The sequence below is a fragment of the Tupaia chinensis genome, unplaced genomic scaffold (assembly GCF_000334495.1).
Source record: "Tupaia chinensis unplaced genomic scaffold, TupChi_1.0 Scaffold000197_1, whole genome shotgun sequence".
In the NCBI taxonomy this organism is placed as follows: Eukaryota; Metazoa; Chordata; class Mammalia; order Scandentia; family Tupaiidae; genus Tupaia; species Tupaia belangeri.
Window position 1 is genome coordinate 8,562,823 of NW_006159672.1, and position 23,754 is coordinate 8,586,576.

Consider the following 23,754-nt stretch of genomic DNA (forward strand, 5'->3'; position numbering starts at 1 on the left):
GGGACACAGACGGCAGGCAGGCAGGCAGGGGTCAGGAGCCCCGTCTGACTGACTTGCCCTGGGCTCTCCCACCCCAGGCAACCTCACTCGCAAGCTCCCTCGGAAGACAGCAGTGCGTGTGGGTGACACCGGCAGGCAGGCAGGCAGGGGTCAGGAGCCCCGTCTGACTGACTTGCCCTGGGCTCTCCCACCCCAGGCAACCTCACTCGCAAGCTCCCTCGGAAGACAGCAGTGCGTGTGGGTGACACGGCCATCTTTTATGTGGAGCTGGCTGTCCCGCAGGGCCCCGTCCGCTGGCTGCGGAATCAGGAGGAGATGGTGGCCGGGGGCCGCGTGGCCATCACCGCGGATGGCACTTGCCACACGCTGACCATCTCCAAGTGCAGTCTGGAGGATGTGGGCGAGGTCGTCTTCCTGGCTGGCGACTGTAGGACGTCCACCCAGTTCTGTGTGTCTGGTAAGGGGCTGGGGAGTAGTCTGAATAGTGTCCCTTCTCTTGCCTCAGTGCGCTGGGTGTGGCTGGCGGCAGCGCCTGGCTCTCAGTCAGTGTGGTGGGCCCTAAGGCCAGGGCTTTCCTTCCACTGCAGCTAGAGAAGCGGCAGCAGGTCTGGGGTTGGGGGTAGAGAGCCTATGGCCTCTCTGATGGCCAGTGGTGTAAGCCACCAGAGCAGTGTGTCCCAGGAGGGCTAGAGGTTTTGATTCTCCTCCTGGGTGATTTCAGACCCAGTGCTTGGGGAAGGGGATCCTAGTCGGTGACCTGGACCCATCTTCTACCCAGCCCCCAGGAAGCCGCCCCTGTACCCGCCTGTGGATCCTGTGGTGAAAACCAGGACCGAGAGTACTGTGACCCTTGGCTGGTCCCCACCACTCCAAGGGGACCGTCCTGTCACCATCGATGGCTACTTGGTGGAGAAGAGGCGGCTTGGTGCCTATGCCTGGAGCAGATGCCACGAGGCTGAGTGGGTAGCCACGACAGAGCTGACTGTAGGGGGCGTGGCTGAGGAGGGAGACTTCCAGTTCCGGGTGTCAGCTGTCAACAGCTTTGGCCAGAGTCCCTACCTTGAGTTCTCAGGGACTTTGCATCTGGGTAAGTAGGGCCTACTGGTCACACACGGGGCCACCCACCTACCCCTGAATCACCTAGGCCAGAAGGTGTAGTCTTGCCTTCTTTACAGGGGTGGAGGGCTGCCAGGGTTCTGCCACTGTTTTCATTCTCTTGGCGGGAAGGAAAGGGGACCATGAGACAGGACTCAGATCTCCCATGAGCCTTCCTAGGAGTCTCTAGGAGTCTCAGGGGACCAGGCTTCAGAGATGCCCCATTTTGGCGGGTTTGTTGGCTTCTGGAGGGGATCTTGGGGTCACTGTAACTTGTCCCTGCTCTATTGTGAGCCTGACCTCTGCTTGTAGTTTCTGCATACGTGACAACAGGGCTTCCTGAGGAGAGAATATTTAGGTCCAGGCTCTGGAGAAAGAGGAAGAGATCCTCTTCTCCCTAGTCCTGCCTCCTTCCCTAGCTCTGGTTCTGTCCCACAGCTCCTCAGCTGGCTGTGAGGACGCCCCTGAAGGCGGTGGAGGCAGTGGAGGGTGGTGAGGTCACCTTTTCTGTGGACCTCACGGTGGCCTCAGCGGGCGAGTGGTTCCTGGATGGACAGCTCCTGAAGGCCAGCAGTGTGTATGTGATCCGCTGCGACCGCACCCGGCACACGCTCACTATCCGCGAGGTGCCTGCCAGCCTGCATGGGGCGCAGCTCAAGTTCGTGGCTGATGGCATTGAGAGCAGCATTCGAATGGAGGTTCGCGGTACGTAGACCCCAGCTTGCAACCCTGAACGCTGTTTCCTTTGGGGTGGGGGCCAGGGAGAGGGTTGTGGGAGAGCTAGGGTGCCCCATCAGCCTGCAGGTCACTGGGATGAGGGAGGCAGGGCAGTGGAGCAGCCCAAGGCAGTCTACCCCAGGCAGGCTGGTGGTGTCAGTCACCTGTGTGTGGAGGGACTCATGCCATGAGCCACCCAATGACCAGACCCTTATCTCTTCTTCTTCCTTTTTCTCCCTCCCCATCTGTCTCCGTCTTCCTCTCCCACTCCCTTTTTCTCCCATCTCTCGTTTTTTCCTGCCTCTTTCTGTCTGTCTCTCCCACCATATACCTGGCTTTCTTCCTGTCTCTGCTCCTTCTCTGATGTGGTTGTATCATTTGTTTTTGTTCCCCTTTCCTCTTTTTGCTCCTTCTCTTCATCTATCCTCTGCTTCTTCTCTATCCTTTCATCTTTCATCTGCTCTACTCTCCTGCCTCTGACTGTCCATTGCTGTTCCATCTTCTTCCTGGGGATTTCACCCATCCCCCCTTTCACCGTCCACCCTGTGTCTCTGTTTCTGTCCTTGTTTCCTTCACTGTCCCCCTTTTGTGGCCTCTCTGTTCACTCCCCATGCATTGCCCTGTCCTTGGCTTCTCTGTCCATACCCCTCTCTGTCCACCCATCATGGTTCCTCTGTGCACCTGGTAATACCCCTCTGCATCCACGTGTACACACTTCCTTCTGTCTGCACCCCCCTTTGTCCACTTTGCTTAAAATTCTTTTTTGTTTATTCACCCCTTTGTCTCCTATTCTATGCCCCCTGTCCGTTACTGCTGGTCTGTACTCCCCTCTGCCCACCCACCCCGGACTCCCAGCATCCCCAGGGCTCACTGCCAACAAGCCGCCAGCCACGGCTGCCCGGGAGGTGCTGGCCCGGCTGCATGAGGAGGCACAGCTACTGGCTGAGCTCTCTGACCAGGCTGCTGCTGTGACATGGCTGAAGGATGGCCGTGCACTGCCTCCAGGTCCCAAGTACCAGGTGCAGGCGTCGGCCGGGCAGCGAGCACTGCTTGTGCGTGATGTGGTGCGGGACGATGCTGGGCTCTATGAGTGTGTCAGCCGTGGGAGCCGCATCGCCTACCAGCTGTCCGTGCAAGGTATGAGCTGGAGGTGGGTGGGATGGGCTCTGCTTCTCTCTGGGCCTCCACCCTGTGGAGCTGGCTGTGCACCTTCTGTCCCCACGTTCTGGGCAGTCTCTGAGGGATTCTAGTCAGCAAGAGCAGCTGTTCTCTGACCCTGTTTAGGAGGGCGGGGTGGGAGGAGAGAACGGCGGGGGAAGGGGCAGCTGACCCCATGGGAAGAATGGAGACAGGGCAGTTGGGGCAGCCTCAGCTTAGTGAGGGGAAGGACTTTCTAACTGTGGTTATTTGGGTGGACAGTGAGTTCCTATGGCTGGAAGTCAGCAAACTGAGGCTGGCCTCTAACTGGTCAAGGTCTTCCTGGTCTGGGTGAGGATCAATATCCTCTTTGGTCCTGGCATCTCCAGCCTATTAGCAGCTGTGGCTGAGAGCATGGTCAGAGCCTCTGCTGTCCCTGACCTGTCATCTGCCCCTGCAGGCCTTACACCCTTTCTGCACAAGGACACGGCAGGTGGCTGTGTGGATGCCGTGGCTGGGGGCCCAGCTCAATTTGAGTGTGAAACCTCAGAGGCCCACGTCCGTGTGCGATGGTACAAGGATGGTGCTGAGCTGGGTCGCTCCTGCCAGCACTTTTCGCAGGAGGACATAGGGACCCGGCACCGGCTGGTGGCAGCCTCAGTCACCAGGCAAGATGAAGGCACCTACTCTTGCCGTGTGGGTGAGGATTCTGTGGACTTCCGGCTCCGGGTCTCCGGTGAGTACACTCACATATGTATAGTGCTTATACTTGCATGATGGAGAACAGGTCAGGCTGCATCCAGCATAGCAGGGCTGGCTGACCTTCCAGGCTCTTTTTTTTTTTTTTTTTTTTCAGTGAATGGGGACAGTTACTTCTTTAATAGGGAAAAATTAACATTTTTTAAAAACTAATTTAAAAAAAATTGTTTATTGAATTTGTCATTATTATTATTTTAATTTGCTACAGGGCGCATACACTCATCAGAGAGAGAGAGAGAGAGAGAGAGAGAGAGGAAGTCAGAAAGCAAACTGCCAGGTCTGGGACTTGAACTGTAGTTGGTCACATGGGAGTCTAGCCCTTTAACCACCATGACACCTGCTGACCCCAAAACTAACATTTTTAGGATGGAGAGTACAAATGTGAAAAATAAGGTAATGATAAGGAAGTTCAAGAACAGTAGATATAAGCTTTTTTTTTGCTTCTTTTGTTCTAAAAAATCCAGAGATACAAATACAGATAAATAATTTTATATAAAGACTCAGCTTTAGTTATGTGTATCATTTGGGGTCTTATTTTTTAGTTTACCTAGGTTTACATTTTTTTAAGGTGAAAATGCAAGGAAAAGTTTCATGCGAAAAATGTTTGGAGGGGGACCAGAAGTTAGCATAATGGCTGTGTCGCTGGACTCCCATGTAGTCGACCGCGGTTCACGTCCCAGACCCAGTGGCTTAAAACTCACGCCAGGCGCGTGTGCATGTGTGCCCAAGATCCCGAGAGGAGAATGGAGGAGAAGGGATTGCAACATGGCCATCCCCCCTGGGGGGGTGATTTCTTGCTTTCTGTCTCTCTGTCTCTGTCTGGCGAGTGCACGTGCCCTATAGCAAAAAAAAAAAAAAAAAAAAAAAAGAAAAGAAAGAAAAAGAAAAAAGAAAAAAGGTTTGGAGGTATCATAAAAATACCTTGTAGCTTGAGGTAGATAAAAAGCAGGGATTGTGTGTGACCCATGGGGATGCTTTCTCCCTCTCCTTTTCTCTTTCTGTCTTTTTGTCCTGCTCTGGTGAGCACACATGCCCTCTGGCAAATTTTAAAAAAGAAGAAAGGAATAAGTAATGTCCTTGGATCCACATAAGACAGTGGGCGTGGTCTAGTCTCTGTTGCCCAGCTGATAGCATATCGGACTTCAGAGCTGGAAGCCACATGCTGAACATGGTTTGAATCCCCACCTGGGTGGCCTGAAAGCATGCCAGGCATGTGTGTATGCCCAGGATCCTGGTGGACTATGGGACTGGAAGAATGGGGTTGCAGAGTGAGCCCTGTGGAAGGACTTCTCTCACTGTGTCTTTCTTGTGCATGCACACTTGCTCTATTGTGAACTATTTTTTAAAAAAAGTAGTAGGCAAAGGACCTGTCTATGGAGTTTGATTTGGAGAGGTATGGAAAGAAAGGGGACACATATGGTGCAGGCAGACATATACCTTCCTACAATTCTTTCCTGACTTTGTTTAATCATTGAAGCAATTTCTTAGGATCATTAGTAAACTTAGTTTTATTCAGGATTTAGGTCAATCTTTTATCTCTGCTCCTAGTTCTTGATTGCCCATAGGGGCCTGGTCACAGTCTTAAGAATCCTTTTATTTATTTGGTGTTGGTGGGCTGCTTCAGGGCTGGCCACTTCATTAAAAAAGTGTTTTTGAAGCCCTTCTATTAAAGATGAGTGAACTGAGGCTGAGAAGAGCCACAAGGTGTTTGACATGTCCTTGGTAGGTTGAAGGTTCAATCTAGGTGGATCTAAGTCCCTGGCTTTTCTTTTTTGGAAGCATCCAGCTTTCAGGTATGTCATTTGGGAAACAGAGGACAAACCATGACAGGGCTTCACGAGGAACAGGGCTTCATGAGGAACATGGCTGCTGGGCATCTGTGAGCTGAGTCGTGTGCACCTCTAGCTTGAGGGGGCCTTATTGCCACCCCAAATTGGGATTTTTTTTTGGGCTACTGTAGGCTGGATCCAGCTTATAGACCTGAGTATAGGGAAGTTTCACAAGCAAGACATACACCTGAAAATTACACTGTGGGCTCCTAGAGGCAAACAATGGGCATTTTACACATAAAAAAATTTAAATTCTTCATCAATATGATCCTTAATAACTCTCATAGTCAAATGGCTGATTTATATACAAAGCAAACAGGTTGGTGTCTGTTCTCAGTTGTTGAGTAAACTGGGGAAACCTTTGTGAAACAATCTTCTCTTGGTTTTGGTTATAATGTCACACATGTGTCCTGAGGAAAGTGTACCCTGTGAGTGAGCAAGAGTTTAGGGGAGAGAGCAAGAAAGCATTCTAGGTCTGTCAGAGTCAGGCTACCAGGTCTTCTTGGTGATTTCTTGGAGGACGGCTCTGCCACCTGAGGGACTGGACATCACTCCCAGCTGTGCGAGGAAAGAACTAAATTTGAACACTTGGACCACAGGGGATCCCCATGGCAGCACCTACCATTGTCTGGAATCCAAAGCCTGTTAGTGAGAACTAGGACTTGGGATTCCCTGTCTCTGATGTGTATCTCTCCTTTTCTGTTCCCAGAGCCCATAGCAGTATTTGCTAAGGATCAGCCAACACACAGCAAGGTGCAGGTCATGACAGGAAACAGTGCCACGCTGAGCTGTGAGGTGGCCCAGGCCCACACGAAGGTGACGTGGTACAAGGATGGGAAGAAGCTGAGCGGGAACTCCAATGTGTGTGTGGAGGCCACAGGCTGTGGGCGGCGGCTGGTGGTGCGGCAGGCAGGCAAGGCGGATGCTGGGGAGTACAGCTGTGAGGCCGGGGGTCAGAAGGTCTCCTTCCATCTGGACATCACAGGTGAGTGCCAGAGTTGGGTAGAATAGTGGTAGGACTCGTAAGTGTCAGTATAAAACTCCAAGGGCATGTTTAGACAGCCTAAAGCATTGAGACTCTGGCATCTTTCCTCTGTGGGTCTCAGAATCTGGGTCCCCAGCACTGCCCAGCAGCTCCTAGGCTGTATTGTGTCATGAGATCAGAACGGGCCCACAGGGTAAGCAGACCTCAGTGGGTGTCCTGATGGGGACTTATCTGGAGGAAATGGGTTCAATGGACTGATGACCACAGGTGGGTCTGAGGTCTGGGGTTTGGTTTGTTTGGTGACTCCTCTCTGGGTGATAGTGACAGTGGGGAGGAGATGTCCATTGACTGGCCATCATGTCTGACTGTAGACAGAGGCTCCCCTCTGGCCACCCATCCCTCCCAAATGTGCTCTGGAGCTCTGTCAAGCTCATGCTTCATCCCTTGATAATTAACCATGTGTACATCTATCCATTCATCCTCATTTCCATTTCCTTTCCACCTTGTCCACCCTATCACTGGAAACAAGAGATGATACTTCTCAGCTGCATCTCTCGCTATTTTTCTAGATATAAAAAAAATTATTAAATTTGCTATAGATCAGGTGTGCTTGAGAGAGAGAGAAAGTGAGAAAGCAAGCCACCAGGTCTAGGACTTGAACCGCGATTGGCCATGTGGGAGTCTAGTGCCTTAACTGCTGGTCCCTCTGCTTCTCTCTTGATGGCCCTGCCTAATACGTGACTCCCTCCTCCTGATTGGCCCATACTGGCATTCAGCTCTCTCCTGATTGCCTCCTGTCTGGCCCTCACTTTCCTTATTGGTGCACACTTGGCACTCTGCTGTCTTACATTCCCACTTTAACCTAGACCAAAGAAGATGCACTTTGCTGTTTTGGTGCTTAAGGAAGGTGCATCCCTGCCAACTTTGCCTCCTGTTCTGCTGTCTGTGGCTTCTGTGTGGTGGGGAAAGTTGGGAGTGGGTGACATCCTGGGGGCCCTGGGAGACGTGAGGCAGGAAAGGGGTCAGGTCCAGTCCCCCAAGGACAGGAGAGTGACAATATCAGAAGGCAGAGTCTGACTGTAGTGACCTCACAGCACATCTGCCAGTAAACATCAGAGTGGATGTGGAAGTGCTATAATGAGAACAGGCTGTACCACAGCCCTTCACATACACAGGTTTAGAGCATACAGGTCTGGTTGTTCATGGCTGGAAACTTTGTGCATTGTGGTGTGATGTTCTGCTAATCATGGACAGTCCTGCCTTAGTCATCACTGGGCTCAAGGTGCACTCCAGGTCCTGAAATGTGGGCTGGGTCTGGTGTGGAATCTCTGACCCCGTGCCTCTTTTCCTCCTGTTTCCAGAGCCTACAGTGGTGTTTTCCAGGGAGCAGCCAGTATGCAGCAAAGTGCAGGCTGAGGTGGGGGCCAGCGCCACACTAAGCTGTGAGGTGGCCCAGGCCAAGACAGAGGTGACGTGGTACAAGGATGGGAAGAAGCTGAGCTCGAGCTCAAAAGTGCACATGGAGGCCACGGGGTGCAGGCGGCAGCTGGTGGTGCAGCAGGCAAGCAAGGCAGACACTGGAGAGTATAGCTGCCAGGCCGGGGGCCAGAAAGTCTCCTTCCACTTGGATGTCACAGGTAGGTCCTCTGGTGGTGTGACTAGGTGTGACAGTATTTGTCGTACCTTGTATTTTGGGCACACCTGTTCCTCTGTGCATGGTTTGCTCCTGGCCTAGGAGGAGTATTCTACTTTCTAACTGATGTCTGGGAAAAAAAAATCAGTATTCCTGGTACACAATGAAAATAAAAAAGCACTTTGCATTGCCATCCATAGATCCTTTTATATTTGTTCAGTGGCTTAAGTCTTTTCCTGCTCCTGGTTAAGAATTTTCATAGAATTTTGAAGTTTATTGATTTATATTCTTCATGACGGAGGGCATCCTTGACAAGGCTTTCATTTCACATTCCTCTCTGAAGCCCTGCAGTCAGCCAGGATCACAGACGTGCCTGCATGAGTGCCTGACCTGCTTAGATCTATCTAGGATGTGAACCCAGAGCCTTCCCGTATGGCCTCCATCATTGCACAATAGTAACACTGCTGTCTATGCCACCGAGGTGGTTGCACAATAGTAACACTGCTGTCTATGCCACTGAGGTGGACCTGACTTTATTATTATTATTATTATTTTTTGGAGAGGTTTTTGCTATAGGACGCGTGAGCTCGCCAGACAAACAGAGACAGACAGACAGAAAGTGAGAAATCACCCCCCCCAGGGGGGATGGCCACACCGCAATCCCTTCTCCTCCATTCTCCTCTCAGGATCTTGGGCATGCACGCACACGTGCCCGGCGTGAGTTTAAGCCACCGGGTCCAGTACTCAAACCGCAGTTGCCTATGTGGGAGCTCAGTGACATAGCCATTATGTTAACTGCTGGTCCCCTGTTTTTATTCTTAGATAGCTAGAGTTGTGTGCTCTGTTTAGGGCAGCATGCTTTCAGTTGACCACAGGGGATCCTTCTTGGTCCTTGTAGTCTCGTATTTGTATCAGTCCTGAGAAGGGTTTTGACATCTCTCCTTTCCAACCTCAGTGAGTGGGGTCAGTTTCTCCTTTCTTGCCCCTCTGGCCCAGACTTCCACCTGCAGTTTTTGCTTCCTCCAGTGTAGAAGTCAGGGGAGGTGCTGGAAGTTCTCACTTGACTAGTGCTACTCTAAGATGACCTTTTATCTGGACTTCTGGGGTTTAGAGTGACCCCTCTTGGGTGGAGTTCCTTAGTAACCACCTACTTGTTATCTAAGGGTCTATACTGGCAGTGTCCTGCTGGGATTGTGCCTTTCTTCTGCCCACCCCATTATCCTCCCTCAGTTTCTACGACTTGACAACATCTTTGCCTTCTCTGCCAAAGACTGTCCTATGGGGTCTCCTCAAACCCCTCCTATCTTGTACTTGATCTACAAATGGCCCATGGAAACACTCACACTAGTGTTGCCCCCCCAGATTTGGGGGATGCTGCTGCTTTGGAGCTGTTGGACAGTTTTGTCTTAGTTTTGAGGTTTTCTATGTGGGAAGCAGAATGGTCTCGCTATTGGCGACCAGTTCTTGGAGACTTCTGTTCAGCCCTGCTTCCTGTGGCTTTGCTTAGTATGGAGTTGGGGAAAGATGGTACAATGGTCTCTCATGAGCCAGGGTGAACAACTGATCACTGTGGCCCGTAGTGCTATGGGTACTCCATGGTTCTCCTGGAGGCACCTGTTTTGGTTAGGCTGGAGGAAGAAGCCCCCCACCTCCACCCAACCTCGGTACATTGTCATGGGTGGAATGAGACACTCTCTCCAGACAAGTCCTCTCCCCAAACACCTGTTTTGGTTAGGCTGGAGGAAGAAGCCCCCCACCTCCACCCAACCTCGGTACATTGTCATGGGTGAAATGAGACACATAGTCCTGCTCTCTCCAGACAGGTCCCCTCCCCAAAGCCCTCCTCTGTGCTTTATGTGCTGCAATTCATTGTTACCCTGCATGCAGGAAGAGGTTCAAGGTTGTGGAACATTTGCTTTATGGAGTTTTGTTCTCTGCCAACTTCTTTGAAAATGTGTCTCTCCTCTTGGTTTCCTCCTACTCTTCTTCTCTTTTCTTCTTCCTCCTTTTCCTCTTTTTCTTCTTTCTCCTCTTCTTCTTCCCCTTCTTCTCCTTCTTATGGTCTTTCTACTTTTTTTTTTTTTTTTGTAGAGGTTTTTACCTTAGGATGCATGCACTCTCTGGGAAGAGAGAGAAACAGAGTGAAAGTGAGAATCATCCCCTGGGGGGATGGCCAAGCTGCACTCCCTTCTCCTCCATTCTCCTCTTAGGATCTTTGCACCCAGCATGAGTTTCAGGCTACCAGATCTGGGACTCAAACTGCAGTCAACCGTGTGGGAGTCCATCAACGTAACCACTATGCCATCTGCTGGCCCCTCATTTTGACTTTTTATATTGCAGTATCATATCTATTTTGTCTTGGCGTCTGAGTTAAAAGTTCCAGCAATATTTGATCATACGTGGACAGTTTTCTTTATCATCATAAAAATTAAGAAAGCTCTGGTTCCAACATTTTTTAGATAACGATGTCTTGGGTGTAGTTTATGTACAGATCTTAAGCATATAGTTTTAGGAATTTTGGAAAATAAGGACACCATGTAATGCCCACATCCTCATCATGTGGGATCCAGCTATTCCCGAACAGTGTATTACCACTGTGCCACAGAATTGGCCTTGTAGTTTTTCATACAATTTGAGGGCATGTATATTTTAAGTTAGTTAATGTTTATGTATAGGACTAAAAAGAAAACTATGTGTTCTACATGATTTATTTATCCCAAGTCTGAGGATAGGCAGAGGCTTCAAGGTTAAGAATGGCTGCTTTTGAATGGGGAGGCTCTGGGAGCTTCATGGGTCTACAGGAGTGGGTTATATGGGTGCATAAAGCTATCAGAACTCTCTGAATCATGCACCAGGTCTGTGTCTATCACCGTGTGTAAATTATATCCTATGTAAGAAAAATCGTAAGCGTTTTTATTTCTTTGTTTTTAGTTTTTGGTAGAGGACATATAGGGGAGGGAGGGAGAGAAAGAGGGAGAGAGAGAGAGAGGGAGAGAGAGAGAGAGAGACACCATTCCCTGGGGGATGGCCATGCTGTAATCCTTTCTCCTGTATTTTCCTCTCAGGATTTTGGGCATGCACACACTTGCACCTCTGATGCATGTGGGTCAAGCCGCTGGGTCTGGGACTCAAACCTTTCAGTTTAGCCATGTGGGATCCAGTTACCTTAGCCATCCTGCCACCAGCTGGCTCATAAACAGTTTTTTTGATGTACAAGATTTCCTCCCCATGTACGAGAGAAACAAGTACCAAGCAGTTACAGGACAGCTCTGGCTTTCATACAAATCTGTAAAAAGTGACCAGGGGGTGGTCTGTTAGGATCGTGGTATATTTGGTTTCCTGAGAGGAGAATGTCATGAGGTTTTCAATGTGAACCCTAGAGGGTATCTACATTTCAGATGCCTCTAGGTTTTCCTGGTTCTCCTGCAGTGTTTCAGTGAGTGCCCAGGGCTCTGGGGATATCACACAGTACCAGCAACTTTTCCTTTCAAAGGAGTACTCCACCTGGGGAAGTGCCTTTTTTGGGAAGATTTGTTTGTTTGTTTTAGAAGTTGTGGAATTTTGGACTTTGGTATACTTAATACACATTACTGATGGGCTTTTGGAAATTTTTCCTGATGCTGACTTTTGCAGCTTTCAGCATGCACCCCCTTCTTGTCTTGCTCAAACCTATGTCTGGTTGGTGAGGCTATTGCTCTTGGGTCACAGAAGGCCTCTGTCCCCTGGCTGCAGTCTAAACACCCTGTGAATTTTAAACTTCTGTTTCTGTGCTCTGCGATCTCTCATGCTGTGTGTCCCTCCTTGTCTGTCTCCAGAGCCCAAGGCAGTGTTTGCCAAGGAGCAGTCAATGAGCAGTGAGGTGAAAGCCGAGGTAGGAGCCAGTGCCACATTGACCTGTGCAGTGGCCCAGGACCAGACAGAGGTGACATGGTACAAGGATGGGAAGAAGCTGACTTCAAGCTCAAAAGTGCGTGTGGAGACCACGGGATGCACGAGGCAGCTGGTGGTGCAGCAGGTGGGCAAGGCGGACGCTGGAGAGTACGTCTGCGAGGCCAGGGGTGAGAGAGTCTCCTTCCGCCTGAACGTCACAGGTCAGTTGATCAAGCAGATGTTTGACTGTCTCACAGGACCACCTGGAAGAAGTACTTCAGTGTGGGATGGGGCAGTACTTGGTCTCTTAAGGGCCTGTGCCAGCCAGTTATTTATTGCGAGTAACAAATCACGCCAGGACTTAGAGGCCTAAAAAACAACCAATTTACTTCTCAAAATTCTGCAGGGCAATAATTTTAGGTAGTAATTAGCTAGATGGCTCCAGGAGTGTCTACTGGGGCTGGGAGATCTAGCCTGATCTCATTCACGCATCTGATGTCCTAGTTGAGGTGGCTCCATTGCAAAGGGACTGACCAGGACATTTGGTCTCTCCTCGTGATTTTGGCTGGCCTCACTCTATGTCTGGGGCCTTTTTCTTTCTTCTGTGGTCACTTTCCTTGTTACGTATCTTCCCTGGGGCTGTTCTTCATGTAGGTAGCCTGGGCTTCTTTCTGTGATGGCTGGTTTTCCCTCAGAGAATAATAGAAAGTACAAGGCTTATTAACTGTTCTGAGGAGGAGTCCCAGAATGTTATTTTTCCTATGTCCTATTGCTCAAAGCCAGATATAAAATCAGCCTAGTTGCAAGAAGTAGACCCCACTGTTGGTGATGGGGTGGCACATACTGTTTTAGGAGTGTGGACATAGAGAGACCTGACTCATTGGGGGCCTTTTTAATAGCCTGTCACAAAGACACAGATTCTGTCTGATTCTCTGCCATCCAGAGCATAACACCTTTATCTTTTGGATGCTTGTTGCCTCATGGTTGCAAGATGGCTTCCACAGCTCCAGCCATCATGGTCAAGACGGGAAGAGAGCAGAAGGGGTGTATAATTTTTTTTTTCCTGTTGGGCAGCAATTTTTTTTAAAAATCAAAACTGTAATGGCTTAAAGCAACATTCATTTAGTAGCTCATGGTTCTCTAAGGCATAAATCTGAACATGATGTGACTATGTTCTCTGTTCAGTTTCTCAAAGGCTGAAGGCAAGGTACCTGCTGGCTGAGTTCTCTTGGTTCCTCTTCCAAGCTCATCCTAGTTATTGACAGAATTCAGTTCCTTGTGGTTGTGGGTTTATGGGTCTGAGGTCCTGTTTCCTTGCCACCTGTCAGGGGAATGGTGTCAGATTCTAGAGACCAACACAATCTTGGTCATATGGCTCTCTATTTCTTCAGAACAGTGGAGGAGAGTTTTCCATGGCTTTGAATCCCTTTTTCCAGGAAGAGCTTCTCTCCTTTTTAAGGCCTTACCTAATTAGGCCAGGTTCACTTATGGTAGCCTTCCTTAAATGTATTTGAGATCTTAATTCCATCTGTAGAATTCCTTCACAGCGGCACCTAGAATTAATGTTTGAGGCATTATGTTGCCCTGGCTTGGTGAGGATCTCATGGCTGTGTCCAGCTCAGGGCAGCCTGGGAGTGAGCTCTGGTTTTCTAGCTTTGTAGGGGGACATGGAGGGAGGAGGAAGAGGGCTGTGGTAGGCATGGCTAGTCTGGGTTTGCTGAGGGCTGGTGCTGGAGTTTTAGAGGACAAAGTAGGTTAAGGGAGGTAAGACGGAGTTGGCTTGGCCCAACCTGACTTTATAGCAAAGGGTCTAGCATGGGGTCTTGAAGAATGGACCAAAGAGCATTAGACAGTGGTGGAGTGGTGGGGTGGGGGGCACTCCACTTGGTTCAGAGTCATTGCCTGAGAGTGGAGTGTCCATCAGGGTCTCTGGGATGTTTTCAATGACAGCGGCTTGTTTAGCCTCGGCTTCCTTGTTTGTTAACTGGAGATCCTGAAGTCCATCTCACTGTGAGGGTTATATTTGAGATGGTGCTTGTCAAGAGCTGCCTTAATTTCTCCATGCAGGTTGTCCACTGTTGTTACTATTCCTTCAGTGGCATTACTCAAAAACTAGGCAACCCAGGCTTTCATGTAGGCTCACATGGCTCGCTTGTGCATTGGAGAAATAAGTGGATGATAGTCTTCAGTGTTGACCAGAGGGTTCTGTGTGGCTGTGCCGAGGAGTGTTGACATTCGAAGAATGTCTTAGTCCCTTTAGGCTGCTATAACAAATACTGTAAACGGGGTTTCTTATAAACCGCAGATATTTATTGCTCATAAGTCGGGAGGCTGGAAGTCTAAAATCAAAGCATGACAGTTTTGGTGTCCTGTGAGATCCTCTTTCTTGGTTCATAGATGGTATTTTCTTACTCTTCTCACATGGCAAAAGGAGCAAGGGTGGTTCCTATGTTCTCTTCTGTAAGGACACTAATTCCATACATGAGAGAACTACCTTCATGATCTAATCACCTTCTAAAGGCCCCACTTCCTAATACCATTACATTGAGAGTTAGGATTCAACATATGAATTTGAGGGTTCATAAACATTCAGACCACAGCAGTGAGAGAAAGGGTGCTGGGATTCAATGAAGGCCCGGAAGGCTCCTAGCATTTCACCCCAATGCTGGCCTTGCAGACCACTATTTTGGGCATGAGTTTTTCTTTTTTTTTTTCTTTCTTTATTTTTTTCGTAATTGACTTTTTGAAAATCAGACCACTATTTTGGGCATGAGTTTTTCTTTTATTTTTCTTTCTTTATTTTTTTGGTAATTGACTTTTTGAAAATATTTATTATGCTCATACACTATGGTTTGAATGTTTGCATCCTCTCCAGAATTTGTGTTGCAACCAATTTCAATGCAATGGTATTAAGAGGTGAAGCCTTTAAGAGATGATTAGGCCATGAGGGCTCTACCAAGTGAATAGATTAGTGCCTTACTGATGGGTTTGAGATTGCTTTTCTGTTTTGTATGAGGACACAGCATTCTTTAAATCCAGAGAATGTTAGCAACAAGGAGTTCTCTCAGAAGCAGAGGAACCTACAGCAGACTCTGAACCTGTAGGCGCCTTTTTTTTTTTTTTGAGATGTTTTTGCTATAGGGCGCGTGTGCTCCCCAGAAAGACAGAGAGAGACAGAGAGACAGAAAGAAAGAAATCACCCCCCAGGGGGGATGGCCATGCCACAATCCCTTCTCCTCCATTCTCCTCTCAGGATCTTAGGCACGCATGCACACGTGCCTGGCGTGAGTTTAAGCCAGGCATAGTAAATAAATCCATTCTTTGAAAATTAGACATCTAGACTACCCTTTGTCATCAAGGAACTCCACCTCCCAATTCATCCTTGCTCAAACCCTCTCTTGCCCTCATGGCTGGTAACATCAGAACCAGCACCCAAGGTGGATGGCCGGTGTCCCTGGTGGAATGAGAATGAATAGTTTCATCTTAATAGTTATGTGTCCTTTTTTTTTAATTTGCCAGAGGATACATGCACTTATTAGAGTGGGGATGGCAGTGAAAAACACCTCACCCTGTGGAATGGTCATGCTCCAATCCCTTTTTCATTTCTCCCTCCTTTCAGGATTTTGGGTATGCATGTGCACAAGGCTTTGTATGCACTATCAGTTCTACTTCCTGCCTCTTTTTGTTTTTGTTACTGTAAAGAGTATTTTCTTTATAAACATGCAATTATGTTTTGTTCCACCTACTTGTCTTGGTGAGGTCTTTGATAACATAGAAGTACCAGAAAACTTTAGGATTTTTTATTTCAGCATCATTTCACCACTTACTTACATTAAAAAATTGAAATCTAGATGATATAATTGAAAGTAGGCAGTGTGATGGGTCAACTTCTGAAGTTTTCTAGACTCTCTTTAAGTCTCATTGAGGTAAGCCTGTCCTCAAGCATGAGTCCTCCCACCCACTGAGTGAGCATTGGCTTCATGAGGCTGCAATCTGAAACAGTGGGGGTGAGCTTTGTTCTGTATTCACTGATGGGATCATTGGATTTTTACTTTAAATTATCACTAATGGTAGATTGTATTGGCTGATAGTTAAAAGTAATTTCCTACTATATACTCACTCTTTTAAAGTGTATAGTTCCGTGGTTTTTAGTATATTCACAAGCTTTGTGCAACCATGCCACAGTCTAATTCTGGAAAATTTTCATCAAACTTGAAAGAAACCCTATATAGATTAGCAGTTACTCTGCATTCCCCTTCCCTAGCTCCCACTTTATAATCTATCTTGTCTTTATGGATTCGTATATTTTGGACATTTTATTTAAATGGAATCATACAATAGGTGACCTTTTGTATCTAGCTTTTTTTCACTCAATATTAAGTTTTCATCTTTGTTGTAACATGTATTTGTACTTCATTTCTTTCTATGTCTGAATAATATTCTGTTATATGATAGATCGTATTTTGTTTATCCATACATCTGCCGCTGGACATTTGAGTTAATCTCACTTTTTTGCTATTGTGAAATGCTACTATAAAATTTTGTGTATAAGTTTTTGTGTAGATAGGTGTTTTTCATTCTCTTGGGTATATACCTAAGCAGTGGGATTGCTGGGTAATATAGGAATTCTAAGTTTGCCTTACTGAGGAACTATTAAACTGTTTTTCAGAGTGGCTGCACCATTTTATATGCCCATCAGCAATGTATGAATGCTCTCATTTTTTTGAATCCTCACAAAGCTCTTTTTTCATTTTTAATTTTTTTCAAATAAAGCTATGCTGGTGGATAGAAAGTATTATGTCATTGTGACTTTGATTTGCTTTTTCTTTTCTTTTTTTTTGGAGAGGTTTTTGCTATAAGGCACGTGTGCTCGCCAGAAAGACAGAGAGAGACAGAGAGATAGAAAACGAGAAATCACCCCCCAGAGGGGATGGCCATGCCACAATCCCTTCTCCTTCATGCTCGTCTTGGGATCTTGGGCAAGCATGCACACGTGCCTGGCATGAGTTTAAGTTACCGGGTCCAGTACTCGAACTGCGGTTGGCTACATGGGGGTCCAGTGACACAGCCATTACGCTAACCGCTGGTCCCTGATTTGCTTTTTCTTAATGATTATCAGCTACTTATATATTTTCTTTGGAGACGTTTCTATTCAAATTTGTTGCCTGTCTTTTAATTATGTTATTTGTCTTTTTATTGTTGAACAAGATTTCCTTAAATACAAAGGGGCTTTAAAAATTTCATGGAAAATGGAATTGAGGTATGTGTTTATTTTGATGCAAAACATTTTGAAATCCATACATGCTTTTTCATAATATGCGTTCTATGATTTTTGAAGATCCCCTTATAAATTAGTGGAACAAAATTGAGAATTCAGAAACAGACCCTTTTATTTATGGTCAGTTGGTTTTGACAAGGGAGACAAGAAAATCTGATAAGAAAAAAGTATTTTCAGCAAATGAGGATGGGCCAACCAAATATCTACATGGAAAGCTGAGTTACTTCTTCACACCATACACGAAAAAGAACTTAAAATAGATAAAAGACCTAAATGTAAGAATGAAACTATAAAACTCTTAGAAGAAAGCATATGAAAGTACTTCAAAAGCTTATTGAAATGGGATTAAAGTATGAGCTTATTTTGGTGGAAAAAAAAACTAAATCACTGATCCCTTTCATTTAGTCCTGCAGCCCATCAGATCTTGGGCACTCACGTGCATGCCTGGCATGTTTCAGGCTGACCAGGCCAAGGATTTGAACCACAATTGACATGTAGGAACAGGCTTCTTTTGAGTGATACCTTACTGCTGTTCCCTCCCACACAACTGGTTTCTGATATCTACTTTGTTTGAAATTAATACAAACATTTCAATTTTGTTTTACTAGTGTTGTATTCCATGTATTTTTCATTTTTCCATTTGACCTACTAATGTCATTATATTTGAAATGATTTTTTTGTGGACAGCATAGTTAGGTATATTTTTTCCCTACCAGACAATCTTTATCTTACAATGGATGTAGTGATATTATGATTTATATACATGCTTTAATCCATAGTTCCTGACTTGTCACTCAGTTCCTGAGGTTCCACATGGCAGGCTATAGAACTGGTTATAAAGAAATTAAAATTCTCATTTTAGAGGAGACCTGCCCCATGCCTGGGAGGAAGGATCCTTTCCAGAGAGGTCAAGAAAAATCTGAGCAGACAGTTTTCCACTCAGTCTATTAGCATTAGATCATACTTTTCTTTTTCATTTTTTTTTATTTGAGAGGTTTTTGTTATAGGGTGCATGCGCTTGCCAGAAAGACAGAGAGAGACAGAGAGACAGAAAGAAAGAAATCACCCCCTGGGGGTGGGTGGCCATGCCACAATCCCTTCTCCTCCATTCTCCTCTCGGGATCTGGGTCATGCATGCATGTGCTTGTCATGAGTTTAAGTCACTGGGTCCAGAACTCGAACCATGGTCGACTACATGGGAGTTTAGCAACATAGCCATTACGCTAACTGCTGGTCCCAGATCATACCTTTTTTTTCGTTTAGTCACATTTCTGTGTGGTTGTTCATGCTTCAATAATGCCTATGCAATGAAATCCCCACAAAAAGCCTTAATAGGACAGTGTTTAGAGAGCTTTGGGATAGCTGAGCAAGTGTATGTTTGTGGAGGGTGGCATAACCAAGAGGGTGTAGAAGCTCCATGCCCCTTCCCACATGCTTTGCCCTATGCATCTCTTCATCTGTAGTCTCTGTGCTAAACTTGAAAATGTATTTTCATGAGTTCTGCGAGCCATTCTAGCAAATTAATAGAGCCTGATGAGGGGCAACATGGGAACCCCAACTTGTAGCCACCCAGTCACAAGTTCTTGATGTCTGGATTTGTAACTGGCATCTGGATGCTCAGTCTTGTGAGACTGAGCCCTCAATCTATGGGGTCAGGTGCTAGAACTGAAATTGAATTGGAGGGCACTCAACTGGAGTCTGCTGCAGATTAATTGCTTGCTTGCTGGTGGGGATCATAGAAGACTTCTGTGTTGAGAAACTCAGTTTGAATTTTGTGTTTTTCTGATGATGATGTGTTTAGATCTTATTCATAAGTGTATGTAAGCCATGTTTGTTTAATGCAGTAATTGATATCTTTGGATTAAGGTCACTCTTTTATCATTCTTTTTGTTCTGTTTCCTCCCCACCCACCTTTTCTTTCTTTTTTTTTTTATTTTAAATTATCTCATTTCATTTTTCTTGTCTGTTTCGTGTTATTTAGAATTTTTTTGGGGGGAGAGGTTTTTGCTATAGGGTGCGCGCGCTTGCCAGAAAGAGAGAGAGAGACAGAGAGACAGAAAGCGAGAGATCACCCCCTGGGGGATGGCCACGCCACAATCCCTTCTCCTCCATTCTCCTCTTGGGATCTTGGGCATGCACGCACACGCGCCTGGCATGAGTTTAAGTCACTGGGTCTGGGACTTGAACCGTGGTCAACTACATGAGAGTTCAGCGACATAGCCATTATGCTAACTGCTGGTCCCATGTTATTTAGAATTTTAAAAATTCCATTTTAATCTGTCCGTTGTGTTTGGATTTTATTTTTGTTTATTTACCTTTTTTTTTTTTTTTTGGAAGAGGGTTTTTGTTGTTGTTGTTGTTATAGGGCTTGTGCACTTGCCAGAAAGACAGAGAGACAGAAAAACAGAGAGACAGAAAGCGAGAAATCACCACCCAGGGGGGATGGCCACGCCGCAGTTCCTTCTCCTCCATTTTCCTCTCAGGATCTTGGGCACACACACACGCGTACCCGGCGTGAGTTTAAGCCACTGGGTCCGGGACTCTAAATGCAGTTGACTACATGAGAGTCCAGCAACATAGCCATTACGCTAATTGCTGGTCCCTTGCTTTTTTTTGGGTTACCTAAGGATTACACTTAATATACTTAGCTTTTTTTTTTTTCTTATATTTTATATGCAATTACTGTATTTATCTTTACAACATTGAAAAATGAATTTTCCCAGTGTGAATACCCTATATGTTCGTCCAGTCAAAGAAATGATCATATACATTGTCATCAATAGCTAATTCTCCATTGTTTTGTCTGTTAATTTTTTCCCCCCTTCATTCCCTCTCTGCCTTCCCCTACCCCCATTTCCCACCCTTCTCCCATACTGTCTTTGGTATCCATACTCTGTCCTCTACTCAGGAGCAGTATTTTACCAGCTACACTGGAACGTATTATAGACCCTTTACTAGCTAGCGTGTACGTCCCCTTTAATTTTCCCCTTTAGTTGTTCTAGGTCTTATCTCTACATTCATTGAAAACTTCATTAGACAATGTGATAGTTTGCTTTTAACTATCAAATGTATTTTAAAGAACTCTAGAGGAGAAACATAGTCTGTTTGATTTGTAACTATCAAATGTATTTTAAAGAACTCTAGAGGAGAAACATAGTCTGTTTGATTTGTCCAAATATTTGCCATTACTATTGTTTCTTCATTGCTGATGTCCTGAGAGTCACTGATTTATCATTTCTCTTCTGTCTGAAGAATTTCCTTTTGTGATTCTTTCAGAGCAAGTCTGCTGCCAGTGAAATTTTTAGTTTTTCTTTATTTATAATGTCTCTATTTCACCTCCATTTCTGCAGGATATTTTTTGGGGGTGGAGAATTTTGAATTGAGGGATCTTTTCTTTTGGCACTTGAAAAAATGTTCTATTCATTTCCTTCTAGCCTGTATGGTTAAAAAAAAATTTTAGTAGACAAAGATTGAATATACTCAAGTGTACAATGTCGTGATCTGATCTGTGTATATGCTATGAAAAGTTCACTGTCATTCAGATTACTCCTCTACTAAAAAATGTGTTCATACTCTCTGTCTAATTTCAGAATTTTTTCTTTGTCTTTAATTTTTATCTGTTCTAAAATGATATGTATGGGTGTAGATTTCCTTGGGTTTATTCTGTTTGGGTTTGCTGATCTCTTTTAATCAAGTTTATATATTTTATCAAATTTGGAAAGTTTTCAGTCATTATTTCTTAATGAAGTTCTTTTTTTATTTCTGAACTGCACTTTCGCCTCCACTTCTGAGATTAATGTCTTCAACATTAGACCTTTTGAATCATCCCTCAGGTCCCTAAGGACCATTTTTTAAAAAATTCTTTCTGTCGGGACCAGCAGTTAGCGTAATGGCTATGTCGCTGGACTCCTATGTAGTCGACCGCAGTTTGAGTCCCGGACCCCGTGGCTTAAACTCATGCTGGGTATGTGTGCGTGCGTGCCCAAGATCCCAAGAGGAGAATGGAGGAGAAGGGATTGCGGCATGGCCATCCCTCCTGGGGGGTGATTTCTCTCTTTCTGTCTCTCTGTCTCTCTCTGTCTTTCTGGTGAGTGCATGCGCCCTATAGCAAAAACCTCTCAAAAAAAAATACTGTTGTTTAGATTGTATAATTTCTATTGCTCTAGCTTCAGTTTTACTAACTCTTCTGTTATCTGTCTTCTGCTTTTGAGTCTATTCAGTGAGATAATTCAATTATTACACATATTATATATAATAATTGTCTCTCTGTCTCTCTCTGTCTTTCTGGTGAGTGCATGCGCCCTATAGCAAAAACCTCTCAAAAAAAAATACTGTTGTTTAGATTGTATAATTTCTATTGCTCTAGCTTCAGTTTTACTAACTCTTCTGTTATCTGTCTTCTGCTTTTGAGTCTATTCAGTGAGATAATTCAATTATTACACATATTATATATAATAATTTTTTATATATAATAATAATAATAATAATAATTTTTTGCTATAGGGTGTGTGTACTTGCTGGAGAGACAAAGAGAGAAGACAAAGAGAGGGAAAGTGAGAAATCACCTCCAAGGGGGATGACCATGCTGCAGTCCCTTCTCCTCCATTCTCTTCTTGTGATTTTGGGCACACATGTACCCAACAGAATTTCAAGTCACCTGCTCAGGAACTCAAACCATAATCAGCCATGTGGGAATCTAGCACCTTAACCATCACACCATCTGCTGATCCCTCTATTATTATATTTTTTGAATTATAAAAGTTCTACTTCGCTCTACTTCATATTTTCTCTTTCTTTGCTGAGCTTTTTTATTTCACCATTCCACACAAGGGTATTTGATTCCTATTTTTTTTTTTTTGAAGAGGTTTTTGCTATAGGGCACGTGCGCTCACCAGACAGACATAGAGACAGAAAGTGAGAAATCACCCCCCAGAGGGGATGGTCACGCCGCAATCCCTTCTCCTCCATTCTTCTGTCGGGATCTTGGGAATGCGTGCACATGCGCCCGGCGTGAGTTTTAAGCCACCGGGTCCAGGACGCAAACTGCGGTCGACTACATGGTAGTCCAGCGACATAGCCATTATGTTAACTGCTGGTCCCGATATCTATTTTTTTTAAAGAATTGTTTCTTGGGACCACTAAGTCACTGGACTCCCACATGGCCAACAGTAGTTTAAGTCCTGAATCTGGCAGCTTGAAACTCATGCCAGATACATATATGTGTGTGCCCAAAATCCCAGGAAAGGAATGGAAGAAAAGAGATTGCAGCGTGACCACCTCCCCCACCCCAGAGGGTGATTTCTCACTTTCCCTTTCACTGTCTCTATCTCTTTTGTGAGCTCATGCATCCTATGTCAAAAACCTTTAAAAAAATTACTATTTGTTTAATTTATTATTAGTACCATTTTAAAATTTACTATAGGGCACATGTGCTCATGAGAGAGAGAGAGAGGGAGAGAGAGAGAGAGAGAGAGCGAGCAAGCAAGCTGCTAGGTTGGGACTTGAGCATGTCAGAGTCTGGTACCCTAACCACTGTGCTGCCTACTGGCCCAAGGGTATTTGCATTTATTTGTCAAGTCATTTCTCAATAGATGCTTCAATATTATTGTCTTACTAATTCTAATATCTGTATTACCTGTTGGTGGTCTTTTCACATGCATGCTAATTGAGAGCTTCCTGGTTATTTGTATACTAAATAATTTTGGACTACATTCTGACTATATTGACTATTATAAGACTCTGACTCTTCTTTACATCCTATGGGGAATATTGATATATATATTTTTCCAGTCTTTTTTTTCCCCCTTTTTCATTGCTTAGAGGGCATGTGCTAGAGAGAGAGAGAGAGAGAGAGAGAGAGAGAGAGAGAGAGGAGCATGGTCACACTGCAGTCCTTTTTCCTTCTTCTTTCTTTTCTCCATTCTGTCAGGATTTTGGGAGCATGTATGCACATGTGCCTAGTGTGTTTTTCAAGCTTCCAGGATGGGACTTGAACTGGTATAAGCCATGTAGATTCTGGCTCCTTATTTATAGTGCTTACCAGTGTGCTACAGGCCTAGCCTTATATATTTATCCACTGATCTGTCTGTCTATCTGTCTGTCTATATCTATATTGAGCTGGAAATCAGCCTGGTTGTATTCAGACTGTAGGTTCCTGCCAGGATTCTGTGGGTTGCTCTGTTTTCAAAGACTTTGCAGTGCTGTTTGGATATGTCTTGGATGTGTACTGTCTGGTGGTCCATGTAGTTCTAGGCAGTGATCCAATGCTCAAAATCCTTGGAATGCTGATTAGGCTCTAATCCAGGTAAATGTAGCTTGAGGAGGAGCCCTGGATTTCCTGAACAATTAGCATTGTCAGTTTCAGAGCTTACTCCTCTCAGTTGCATCTCCAGGACTCTCTACTTCCCTGGGGTTTTCTCTCAGCTCTACAGATAAAACCAGAGCTTTATGT

At 45.6% G+C, this 23,754-nt stretch overlaps 1 protein-coding gene across 1 annotated transcript in view; it reads left to right on the plus strand.

The window, feature by feature from the left end:
* Nucleotides 1-23,754, plus strand: part of OBSCN (obscurin, cytoskeletal calmodulin and titin-interacting RhoGEF) — a 169,478-nt gene that overhangs the window by 7,717 nt on the left and 138,007 nt on the right. Inside the window, exons 4-11 of the mRNA XM_006146982.2 lie at nucleotides 197-457; nucleotides 779-1,087; nucleotides 1,534-1,800; nucleotides 2,668-2,949; nucleotides 3,410-3,685; nucleotides 6,247-6,522; nucleotides 7,884-8,159; nucleotides 11,971-12,246. Coding sequence (XP_006147044.1) covers nucleotides 197-457; nucleotides 779-1,087; nucleotides 1,534-1,800; nucleotides 2,668-2,949; nucleotides 3,410-3,685; nucleotides 6,247-6,522; nucleotides 7,884-8,159; nucleotides 11,971-12,246 — 2,223 coding nt within the window. The remainder of the gene's footprint in view (nucleotides 1-196; nucleotides 458-778; nucleotides 1,088-1,533; nucleotides 1,801-2,667; nucleotides 2,950-3,409; nucleotides 3,686-6,246; nucleotides 6,523-7,883; nucleotides 8,160-11,970; nucleotides 12,247-23,754) is intronic.